Below are 12,957 nucleotides of genomic sequence, written 5' to 3' on the forward strand. Positions count from 1 at the left end.
CTCGCACACCAGCCAGGCTATAGCGCATGTGTTTGAGGAAATGCTCCAGACAGGTTGCCACTCGTCCTTTAAAATACGGAATCGTCCCGTATTTGAGAATGAAATTGCGCGTCCCATTTTGAATCAATACGGGACGGGTTTTGTCCCGTATTTTTTTTATCATTTTTTTTAAAGCAGCGTCTCATGCAAATCATCCCACACGCATTTTATGAAGATGCCTCCTTTCCTACTTTTGATTGGGTAATACGGGATGTGGCCCCCGCTGCAGTATGCGTCCCTTATTTTTTTGTATTAAAAGTGGTAACCCTAATAATCATGTTTTTATTAAGTACTCGGTATCGGCGAGTACTGAAATGCAAGTACTCGTACTCGTACTCGTTTTCCAAAAAAGTGGTATCGGTGCATCCCTAGTACAAAGCAGTCTCTTCTTTTTCATCCTTTATCTTGCTGTTTGTTCTTCACTCTTTGCCTGTCAATCTCACTGTTCTGGACTCTCCTCTTCCCATACGCTGATTGTATGTTTTTTGGCATCTTTTTCAGTCTTATATTTTCCTTAGGAGGTCTTGAAACGCACTGAATTAATTTCTGTCCTTTGCTTTTATTCTTTAAAATTTTTTAAAACATTACCTTTCCTTCAAGTCTTTTTCCAGTGCCATTTTGTTTCCTACCAGCACTGCCCAACATTGTTATGGAAATTGAGTGTCACATGACATCACTTCCATGACAGTATAAAGGTCAGCACTGCTTTCTTACTGGTTATCTGAGATAACGGAAACAACACACAACTCTGCTTGTTAATGTGTGCTTTCTTTGTCTGAATATTCTAGTTAAAAGAATCCATGTTTTGAATTTTCACTACAATTTTAGATTGCTGTTTTAGCCTCTGCCTCAGTGTTAGGCTTGGTTTTCAACAATGTTTCTTTTTCTGGTTGCAGTTATTTCCAGTTCATTTTTTTTCAGACAGCAAAATACCATCAGTTGCATTTTTGCAATTGCAGAGAGGTTACTCTCTTAACTTCCATGAAATGACATTAGAGCCCCACATAGGGATCCTCCTAAAGAAGCATTGGATAACTATAGAGTTCAGTGATTGGTTAGTAAAATGTTGGGGCCACAGAACGATGGAACTGTCTTGTGTCAACATTGTTATGTCAGCAAGTTGACTGGTCTGGAATATGTCAAACTGCTATGTCAGCAAGCCAACTCGTATTAAAAGAGCAACCAGGAGAATAGATGAAAGACAGAAAAAGGGCCACAATCAGGAGAAATACATACAGTAACACCCAAGACCACTTCCATCCTTTATGGGACAAGTCTTTACACAGCCTCTGGGTTGTTTTTCTTTAAAGGGGTACACATTCTCATATTAAAAGATTCCTCCTAGGCAATACTCCTCTGTCTCTCTCTCTGTCTCTCATTTCTTCTTTGGTGTCCCTGTCTGTTGCCTTACTGGAGAAACCAGAACATCCATTCCCTGATAATTCTTGTCTTTCTGTACTACCAGGGTGATTTCAGTTGCCACTGCCAAAGCAAAATGAAATACTTTTTGCTGGTTTTAGCTACCTTTGTGCTGGTTTTAGCTACCTTATTGGGCTATCCATATTTTACAGCAGTACATGCATTATCCCATTATCATTCACAAATAAGGTATTCTCAGGAAATCATCTTAATTGTTTCAACCCTCACTCTATACTATGTTGCTTCCGTTCCCCTGCATTATTGTTTTACTATCTGAGTTTGTTTAATTTTTTTCTTGGTTATGACCTCTTTATTTTATTTTTATTTTTTCACTTTTATGTCTGTATTCTTCTTACCTATTTTGCATGTTAAAGTGTAATTCATGCATTTACAAGTAAATATGATTCTTGTCCTCCTTCACTTTAGATCAAACCTGGCCCAAATGCACATAATGGAATGGACACAAACATAACTTAATGTAGCTTTCTGAGCTATAGAAGAAGTTCCATAGCATTAATCTGATCTGTGGTGGCAGTCCTGTCACTGCATAGTAACAGAATTGCATATTGAACCCTGCTATGTTGTTAGTGTTAAATTGAACTTAGAATTTAACTTCTAATTTTAATGTAGATATGTATTATATAGGTACAGGGAGTCATGCAGTGCAGTTGTAATAAAGTACATGCTGTTTTGGAATAAATGTATAAAACATTTTGTGTTTGCAGTGAGGCGGCACGGTGGCGCAGTGGGTAGCGCTGCTGCCTTGTAGTTGGGGGACCTGGGTTCGCTTCCCGGGTCCTCCCTGCGTGGAGTTTGCATGTTCTCCCCGTGTCTGCGTGGGTTTCCTCCGGGTGCTCCGGTTTCCTCCCACAGTTCAAAGAAATGCAGGTTAGGTGGATTGGTGATTCTAAATTGGCCCTAGTGTGTGCTTGGTGTGTGGGTGTGTTTGTGTGTGTCCTGTGATGGGTTGGCACCCTGCCCGGGATTGGTTCCTGCCTTGTGCCCTGTGTTGGCTGGGATTGGCTCCAGCAGACCCCCGTGACCCTGTGTTCAGATTCAATGGGTTGGAAAATGGATGGATGGATGTTTGCAATGAGAAAAAAAACTTCTATAACTCAACATTAAACTAAATACCAAGTTTTCTTCCAATTTCTTTAACAGAAAAAAAGATTTAATGCAGAGCAGAGTAATTTATCATCACACTCTGAGATATGTAACCATACTGTTGGGACATGATGATACATATTACTCAGATGTGATTCTTTGTAAAAAAATATTAAGATAATCATGCAGTTCCTTCCCTTGTAGTGACTGGGGACTACTTAGTTGCTGAGGTATGAGCAGATGTGAAAAAATATTGTACTTTTTATAAGTATCTAACGGCTGCTGTTTAATCATTTGAGCCCGTCGATACTTATTCTTTCATTATGTTATGAAAAAAATAATGATTTAAATAATCATTACAGCAATCATGCAAATCATAATTAAACAGAAATTGGTGGACTGAATGTATTCCTCTTATTTGGAATTTACAGATTATCAAAATCACTGAAACCTTTTTTTGCCATGTGTACATAGCCTGTTACATGAGATTAGTAAAATGCTTTCTCTGGCATGAAATAACCATCTCAAAAAATTATAAAATACAGTATACTTGTTAGTGAAATACATGTTATTTAGCTATCTTTTTTCCCAGTCTTAATTTATGCGCCATCTGAGACTTTTTTTCTGTATTTCACAGCTATTTAGATAGACAGGATTTAACATGAACCTGTTTGCTTCAGTGAGTCACTTGCTAAATCAATAAAGGAGTCTGATCCTCTTAATTGCCCATTGCCCATTTTAAGCATGTAGAGTTTTCATCTCTTCCTGTATGCTCATCATGTACTGGCTGATTAGATGTTTAAACATAAAAGTAACATACTTTGTTACTAAACAATACTTTTACATTAGAGAGGACATGGTTTCACTATTTTACAGTAATGTACTGTAGTGAAAAATCAAGCAAAATGACACCTTTTATTGGCTAACTAAAAATGGGCCTGAGTTGCCTCGAAAGCTTGCATATTATAATTGTTTTAGTTAGCCAATAAAAGGTGTCATTTTGCTTGACTTTTCACTACATTCATAATGGCTAACACGGTACAACACCCTAGTACTACAGTAATGTACTGTAATGTTGGAAAATAGAACTTGTGTACTTGTGACAGTAATAAAAATAGATTCACTTTTAAATATCTTGACACCATACAAGCACAACATTATTTTTTCACTGTCTTATCTATCTCACTAGTCTTGACAGTTTTCTGAAAGTTCACATTACAAATAAGCTAAGTGAACATTCTGTTTAGTTTGTGAATCTTCTTTGTATGACTCAGACTCTGTGTTATTCATTACTTGCTTTGATTTTTTGACTTTTACCAAAACAGGGTAAACCTCCAATCATTAAGTAACTCCCTCCCCACCACTATTCCAAAACAAGTCTTGTAAACCCCTGTATAATTTGCAAATTATAATCAATTACAATTTGAATTTTCAAGCTAGTGCTTCTAAATGCACATAAGTTATTACAGCTGTCATGTTTTTTGCTGTGTGAATGATGTGGGAAGCCCATTGTTGTGGTGTTTTCTCCTTCCAGATGGAAAGCTTTACTCTGCCACGGTAACAGATTTCTTAGCAATCGATGCTGTCATTTATCGGAGCCTTGGAGACAGTCCAACCCTGCGAACAGTCAAACATGACTCAAAATGGTTGAAAGGTAAGTAAACAATGAAATGTGTACATTTGCGAGAAAGATAATTTGTCGCCTCACACATTAAACATGAGAGTATGTAACTTTTAGCAATGAAAATAATGACGTCTAAGCTTTTCTCTTAGTGGGGTCACTAAATTCAGGAAAGGAGGATATTTGTTGATTGGAGTCAAGGCCTAGGATGTTTTTGCTCCAGTATCAGCCTTTATTTTTATTTTCTCTATCTGAGGAGTGCCTGTGGTTATCAACTTAATGACATCTTGCTTTTTTGCTTTAGGGCTTTTCTCTTTTCTTGAACTGGAAACAGGGTCAGATTTCATACATTGCAGAACTCAGTTTTCTGACTGCAGGCTAAATAAAAAAATATGTTTATCTTGGCTGAGTTTTTATTTCTTAAAGACTTGGTTTTGGCATTCTCATTTTTTGTTTCTAAATTTTTTGTATTTTCAGCATCAAAGTTAGAACTACAGTAAAATGTATTTCCATTACCATGCCTAGGAATGTTTCTCTTAATTAAAGCAGTATGGTGGCACTGCCTGTAGATATCTGTCCATAAAAACGGCGATTAGCGTCTATTTGTCAACTTAGCTTACTTTACATTCTTACATCGGTACCTTCTTTTTGTTGCTGTTATTGCCACAATATATAAGCAGTGTGCATTCTTATTATCTGCTTTTTAGTGTATATTCTTATTATGTACTTTTTATTTTCAGAGCCCTATTTCGTGCAAGCAGTAGATTATGGTGACTATATCTACTTCTTCTTCCGAGAAATTGCTGTGGAGTATAACAGTATGGGAAAGGTAAGGCTACTTTGGCTTTAAGTTTTTTTTGGCTCCTTTTACTCAAATAAGGCCAGAAACAGAGTAAATTATGTCCAATGGATCATTACTTGCAGATTGCATATTGGTATGTTTAAAATCAAGAAGCAGATGTTATGAATTGTTATTATATACATAAAGCAATCATGAAGGTAACAGAAATCTTCAAAGGACAGATTGTCTAAAACAGATATTTTTCTGATTTGCATTTAAAAAAGATGAGCAATATGGGGTAAACCTTTACCTTGTCCTTGTTATAAACAGTGGTTGGCCACTGATTAGATATGCAAGAGCTACCTTCCTAAATTTCAATATTGAGTGTATTTCTATAAGAAAATCCTTCTTCGGTTCCTTTGTGGTTGACATAAGGTGGTGGGGCAGGTGGGGGCTGGATAATACAAACATATTGCTAGAAAATGTAGACTATATAATTTAAACAGTGTGATAAGGGATAAAACAATTGCCTCTCTTGCAAACATTGCACATTTTCTTGAACTGCTAATACATTATTTTTTACAGCTTTAGGTGTGGTATACAGCAGAGGTCTGATGTCTAGGTTTTATGCCATAATTGGTAAGGTCAGGCTGTAACCTTTGTGAAAATGAGTTTCTAAATGCTTAGTGTCGTCATAGTTCTGTAAGGATTGATGGCCCTATTATAAATGTCAGATGTAAAAGGTCTCCAAATCATCTGCTTTACTACACCACTTGAAAAAGATAAGACATTTCCCTTCCAGCCAGTTTGCAGATACTGCATTAGCAATCCACACACCTAGCCATGTCCTTTTGTTAAACTCTGACTTATTTAGTCCAGCAAGGTCATACTTCATTCTTTCATGAAAATATTTGGTTCTTTATATAGTAAGTTTTAAATTGTATATGTTGCAGGCTAGTTTTGCTGATAAACATAAAAAATATTTTATATAGTTTATTAAACTTTCTTTATTCTCATTGTATAGTAACACTGGTAAAGAAATGTTAAACAAGTTAGCTAATAGGTTAGTTTTCTAAGTGTCTCATTTATGTTTCTTTTAATACAGGTTGTTTTTCCGAGAGTGGCCCGGGTCTGTAAAAATGACCGTGGTGGATCACAGAGAGTATTGGAGAAACAGTGGACATCCTTTCTCAAAGCTCGTCTCAATTGCTCTGTTCCTGGAGACTCTCATTTTTATTTCAACATGCTACAGGCAGTGACTAATGTTATCCACCTGAATGGCCGTGATGTTGTCTTGGCCACGTTCTCAACACCATATAACAGGTGACTTACAGTTTTTATTATAATGATATTATATTATTAGATATTAAGAATTTGGTCACAGGTAGTAATAATGAAAGAGAGGATAAAAATATTTGTGTAATGTAAACAAATAGGTCTTAAGTACCTTTTACAGCGTTAGAACAAAGGAACCTGCAAATCTGTTAACTCTTCCCAAAGTCCTGGTGTGCACTTCCACTTTTGATCAAGTGCTACTACACCAAGGAGGAAAAGGATAATGGCAGATCCTAAACAATTACAAAAGTTAATTGAAGATAAATATTAAAAAAACAATATGAAAATAGAGCTTAATATTGATACATATGTTCGCACTAGGGAATTGTAGTCACATCAATCTGGGTGTATGTTTTCAAGTTTTAAACTGTATTTCTTGATGTCTGTCAAAGAGAGGCAAAATTCTTAAAACTGTCAAAACAGACTATTAATAATATGCATCATATAATAGCCCTTCCCAAAGAAGCATAATATAATTTTGTCCAATAAATACATTTTTTATTTGTTTAGAACACTAATGCAATTCTTAATACAAGATAACACTTTCCACTTGTTTAGCATTCACTGGAGATTTATTTGTTAGTATCACTGGGTGCTGTATTTTAGATGTATTCTTGAATTATTATCATGTGTGTTTTATTCTTGGGAAATAAGGTGCCAAAAGAGATAATATGATTAATCCCTTTGTCATGTCACCCTTCAAACATTTTTATAGGTTGAATTGTATACAAAGGGGTGAACCAAAAATTCACAGAATTGTGAAAAAAACTTTATTATAATACTTATAGCAATTCTCCATTAGTCACCTTCAAAATACACTACTTGAGATGCAATTCACTTGTCCCACCAGCGCATCTCCCATTCCTGAAAACATTTCCTATACTCATTCATTTTATAGTGTATAGAGACTCCTTTGGCTGGATTACTTCCACAGTATCAAATCTTCTTCATTTCAGTCTCGATTTTAATTTGGGATGCAAAAAAGGAGTCACAGGGAGCCAGATTTGGCAAATATAGGAGGTGCAAAGTAACAACCACATTGTTTTTGGTCAAAGACTCTTTGACTGACAACACATTGAGAACTAAACCATACTTCTGTGCTATTGACCAATTCTGGGAATTTTTGGTTCCCTTCTTGTATATAGATAAGCTTCATTCTGCAGTTTAAAATATCTGTCATTTCATAGGAAAGATTTAACATGTTCTTTCGTTTTTTAGTAAAATTACTGTGTAAGTTTTCAGTGTGTTGTATATGAAAAGTATTCATTCCCTTTTTTCAATTATTTGGAGGAATAAGCATTTAGCATAGGACCTTTTGTGTGTTTTATGTTACTTTTCACATAATTCACATCAGTATAACAAACAAACACTTATAAATGTCAAATTGCAGCATACCTGGCTCAGCGGTCTGTGCGTATGACATGGCAGATGTTGCCAATGCTTTTACCGGAAGATTCAAAGAGCAGAAATCCCCTGACTCAACTTGGACGCCAGTCCCGGAAGAGCGTGTGCCGAAACCAAGGTAAATAGAATATTTTAAAAAACATTTTTATATAGGTAGTACTATATTGAATATATTAAAATGAACAAAAAAGAAAGCAGATCATATAATTTCAGAATTATATACATAGAGAGAAATAACAATTCTTGCCGGGAAATAGAAAAGGAATGCTTTGGTCACCCTGCACAAATAGCAAAATAAAATCAACTCGATGTTATCTCAACATAGAAATTGTAACTGACAAAATATTTTGCCATTTTAGTTTAAAATTAAGAAAACAACAGTCCAAACATCATTTTAGTTTTAGTTTATATAAAGACATGAAGTATTTTACTATTTTACAATTGTGCATGATTTAGATATGTTTAGAATATATTTACATGTTAAAATAAAACTCAGCTCATAATCATTCATAACTTTTTTAAAGCTTGGCAAAGTATGATAGAGGATTTACTTAAATAAATGTGAACATTTTTGTGATCTGAACCTGTACAATGCGTAGACGATTAGATGATGACTATTTAAGATGATTGTGTTGAATTCTAGTGACTATTTATTCATGCTGTTCTTTGCCCTGATATTTTCCAAACTCCATAGACCCTCCTATTCAGAATGGAAGCTAGCTCTTAATCAGTTGATTTATCGTTGTTTCATCAAAGACCTTTTCAAATGACAAACCATCATAATGCTCTTTTCAAAGCATACAACACTTCAAAGCAACAAAACTAAAAAAAGTTAAAAACAAGATAATTAGATTATAAGATAAATAATAATTTATAAGGAGTTAGTTCCTGAAGGCATGGTGGTGCGGTGGTAGCGCTGCTGCCTCGCAGTAAGGAGACCTGGTTTTGCTTCCCGGGTGCTCCCTGTGTGGAGTTTGCATGTTCTCCCCGTGTCAGCATGAGTTTGCTCCAGGTGCTCCGGTTTCCTCCCACAGTCCAAAGACATGCAGGTTACGTAGATTGGAGATTCCAAATTGGCCCTAGTGGGTGCTTGGTGTGTGTGTGTGTGCGCCCTGCAGTGGGCTGACGCCCTGCCCGGGGTTTGTTTCCTGCCTTGCACCCTGGGATTGGCTCCAGCAGACCCCCGTGACCCTGTAGTTAGGATATAGCGGGTTGGATAATGGATGGATGGATAGTTCCTGAAGGATGGGTTCAATAGAGTCAATTTAAAAATAAAATGAACATGGCTATATTCAATCTAAGGCTTATTTTGACTGTTAACAAAGATTAATTATAGCAGCATATCAATGAGAGAGTTCCACTGAGCAGAAGCCACAAAGCCAATGGAGATTTGCCAGTTGCCTGGTTAAGATGTTGTAGAGTAGCAGAGGAAAAAGAACCAGAATTACACGTGCCTGTGTTCAGGACAAGCTAGACACTCAGTAACTGTCATGGATAGATATATTTTGCTGATTCTAAACTTAATGTTATTGTACCTGGCATAGCCTAAATATACATATCATTTTATTAATCTCACACTTGCAAACAGTACTACAAAATCATGTCCCATTATAAACAATGAATGTTGTGGTTAAAGTCTGCAGCTAAATCCACTAGATAATCCATCCATTTTCCAACCCGCTGAATCCGAACACAGGGTCACGGGGGTTTGCTGGAACCAATCCCAGCCAACACAGGGCACAAGGCAGGAACCAATCCCAGGCAGGGTGCCTACCCACCGCAGGACACACACACATACACCCACACACTAGGGCCAATTTAGAATCGCCAGTCCACCTAACCTGCATGTCTTTGGACTGTGGGAGGAAACCGGAGGAAACCCACGCAGACACAGGGAGAACATGCAAACTCCACGCAGGGAGGACCCGGGAAGCGAACCCAGGTCCCCAGATCTCCCAACTGCGAGGCAGCAGCACTACCCACTGCGCCACCGTGCCGCCCTCCACTAGATAATGTCATATCAAAATAATGCATTTTGGGCAGTAAAAGAAGACTGCACTCTAGTCCGCCATTGGTTATGCTGTGTTGATAATAATTGGTTAAATAATTATGTATGGATTACATGTAAACAGTATTATAGTTTAGAACATTGTAAGATGTTTTACCAACACAAGCGAGCTATTTGCTCAAGGAAAAATTTCACCATACTGTATACTTGACAACACTACTACGACAACAACTTCAGATATTTTGCTTAATTTCATAATTTGCAACAAAACAGTATTAAATGCATTAAAGATTATCTTACACATGAAAATAAAAAAAAACAAGTACAGCATTGATATTTTCAGTTTGGTTAACAAATTAACTGTTAAATTCAATGTAATTTTTCTTATAACAATTTTCAGTGCGTACGAGCTCAGAGCACTTATACACAATTCCAGCTATACAGCAGTGGCAAAACTAATTAAACCAAAAGTCATTTATGTACATGGACATACTGAGTTGCTTAAACAGACATTTAAAAATTGACCAAAATTCAATCTGATTAGCATAAAATTATCACAGCATATTTTAATAATGTTATAATTTAACAATATAATTTGATTTCATTTGAGTATACACCAAATCAAATTATGTCTGGGCATCAAAAGAAGAAAATCCAAGTAATTCTCAGAACATTTGAGTCAGACAGTTGAAAAGGTTCTTGTTAGAGTTTCCTTCTGCAACCACAAGAATGAGCCCTTTGTTTTAAATATTATATTGCAAAATCAAATGAATTGTAATGTTAGCATCTGGTGTATGCTTTTGAGCATTTAAAGCTCCCCAGCCCGCCTTTTGTGGTTTCTTTGCATAACTGGTTGAATGCCAAATATTTTTTTCCTTCAGTTTATTCAGAGTTTAATATTATGAATTACCATTGACAGAGGGTGGGCTGTAAAAGAGACACAGGGGAAGTACTTCCACAAAATGTCCAGTAAATGGTTTCACCAAGAACATTTCTAATGTTTGCTTTCCCAGAAAAACAATTTCTCTTATTTTTTTTAAACTGTTCATGAAGTGAAGTGTAGAATGTCGTTTTTCATATATATTCTTCTGCCTCCTCAAGTCACTCAATTTCTTTTATACTAGGCCTGGCTGCTGTGCTGGATCAGTATCTCTTGAAAAATATAAAAGTTCAAATGAATTCCCAGATGACACACTAAACTTCATTAAAATGCACCCTTTAATGGATGAAGCCGTGTCATCTCTGGCCAATAGGCCATGGTTTTTGAAGACTATGGTACGGTAAGTATAAGTGGAAATACTGTGAACATTCAGCTTGCTTCCTGGTGATGTTTTTTAAAACCTATGCTATAAACTGCTGAAAGATAGCTGATTGTGTCTTCTTTCCCTCTCAGCATATGAAAAAGCTTATTCATAGTATAAAAGTAAATGCATTGGCAGTAACGATTGTGCTCATTCAGAACTTAGCTTGATACCATATTTGCCCATAGTTGAATTGGAAAATGTGTAATAAGATGCTAATTAATTCATTTAGAATACCATTTGTAAAGGTAAATAAATTTATACAGAAATAACTGGATTTGTTGCACTAAAGGACAACATAAAAAAAAGTAATTTCTAACAAAAAAATTAATTTGTGTCTGTTTCTTTCAGCTACAGACTGACTCGAATTGCTGTGGATGATTCAGCTGGACCTTATCAGAATTACACAGTTGTGTTCCTTGGATCTGAGAAAGGGATCATTTTAAAATTCCTAGCTAAAATGAGCAGCGGTTTCTTAAATGACAGCCTCTTCCTGGAGGAGCTGAATGTCTACAATCCAGAGAAGTGTGTATCTCATTAGTCCCTTGGTAAAAGCCTCCCAAGCAGATCATTTTGTTGCCATTTAAACAGTTTGATCAGATTTCATTGCTGTACCATGGTTAGCAAATTAGAGAGTGTGCTTTGAATTTCCTTTTGTCTTCTGAGTTTTCCTTCTGATGCCATTCTTACTATGTGGAAAAGTCAGAAAATAGGATAATATATAGAACATGTTGAAAGAGACTAAAAATTATTTTTTCCCAATATTACATTAAAACTATCTGGAAATTTTATCCCATGTTCAGACTGTTGTGGTTCATCAATTATTATGTTTAATGCCAATTTTATCTTTAATGTGTGAGTGTTATTAGATTTTATTCTTTTCTTTGAATGGAAAAACACAGTTCATTTTTATTGTTGTGTTGTAATTTAGCACAGCCTCTATGGCAAATACATTAAAATATTGCCCAATACTCACTGTATACATTTTTGAAAGTATGGCACTTTAAAATGAAGTTACAAGGAAACAGCAAGCATACAGTATTGTGAAACAAACCATCCTTCTTCTGCTGTATAAATATTCAGGTACCAGCTAATTTAGTAGTCAGCTTTGGTGAAGAGAGATGTGTGTATCGGACTCCCTGTCTGATTTGGTACTTCACAGCTTAGGCATATTCTTTAACTGAGTGAATTCTATGACACAGGTTGGCTACCCTATGTGACAGGCTCAGCAGTCCTTGCACAGAAGCAAGATTTCTGCTGGATCAAAGTTGTCTTGTATTGCTACAATAACGATTATGTTCCACTAAGTCTCCCTATAATTAAATAAAGACATAAAGTAGTAGAAAACTATATTGATGAGCTTATATTCAGTTGGCTGTTCATTGCCAGAATGTTTTGTGAACTGTTTTCAAACCTATGTTTTTCCAATTAGATGTAGTATTGATGGTGTAGAGGACAAGAGGATCATGGGCATGCAGTTGGACAAACACAGCAGTTCACTTTTTGTGGCTTTTTCCTCTTGCGTGGTGAAGGTGCCTTTGTCAAGATGTGAAAAGCATGGAAAGTGCAAAAAGTAATCAAGCCTTTTTATTTTTCTTTTATGTTGAATTTTAAAGAAAAATTAAATATTTTTTTGAATATTTTGATTAGTTGATGTATTAGCCATCACAATACAGTAGAATTTGTTTTCTGTTGTCATCTGAAAGTAAACGTAATACAGTGATCCCTCGCTATATCGCGCTTCACCTTTCGCGGCTTCACTCCATCGCGGATTTTATATGTAAGCATATTTAAATATACTGTATATCGCGGATTTTTTGCTGGTTCACGGATTTCTGCGGACAATGGGTCTTTTAATTTCTGGTACATGCTTCCTCAGTTGGTTTGCCCAGTTGATTTCATACAAGGGACGCTATTGGCAGATGCCTGAGAAGCTAGATTGCTT

At 36.1% G+C, this 12,957-nt stretch overlaps 1 protein-coding gene across 4 annotated transcripts in view; it reads left to right on the plus strand.

The window, feature by feature from the left end:
- sema6a (sema domain, transmembrane domain (TM), and cytoplasmic domain, (semaphorin) 6A) overlaps positions 1-12,957 on the plus strand; it is a 162,903-nt gene that overhangs the window by 104,892 nt on the left and 45,054 nt on the right. For 3 of the 4 annotated variants that reach the window (XM_051929422.1, XM_028805261.2, XM_028805264.2), the window contains 7 exons: positions 4,097-4,216; positions 4,924-5,012; positions 6,070-6,287; positions 7,690-7,821; positions 10,836-10,991; positions 11,364-11,537; positions 12,445-12,585. In XM_051929422.1, the coding sequence (XP_051785382.1) occupies positions 4,097-4,216; positions 4,924-5,012; positions 6,070-6,287; positions 7,690-7,821; positions 10,836-10,991; positions 11,364-11,537; positions 12,445-12,585 (1,030 nt within the window). The remainder of the gene's footprint in view (positions 1-4,096; positions 4,217-4,923; positions 5,013-6,069; positions 6,288-7,689; positions 7,822-10,835; positions 10,992-11,363; positions 11,538-12,444; positions 12,586-12,957) is intronic. The other variant, XM_028805262.2, reaches the window with a different exon arrangement.

This window comes from Erpetoichthys calabaricus, chromosome 7 (genome assembly GCF_900747795.2).
Source record: "Erpetoichthys calabaricus chromosome 7, fErpCal1.3, whole genome shotgun sequence".
NCBI lineage: Eukaryota > Metazoa > Chordata > Cladistia > Polypteriformes > Polypteridae > Erpetoichthys > Erpetoichthys calabaricus.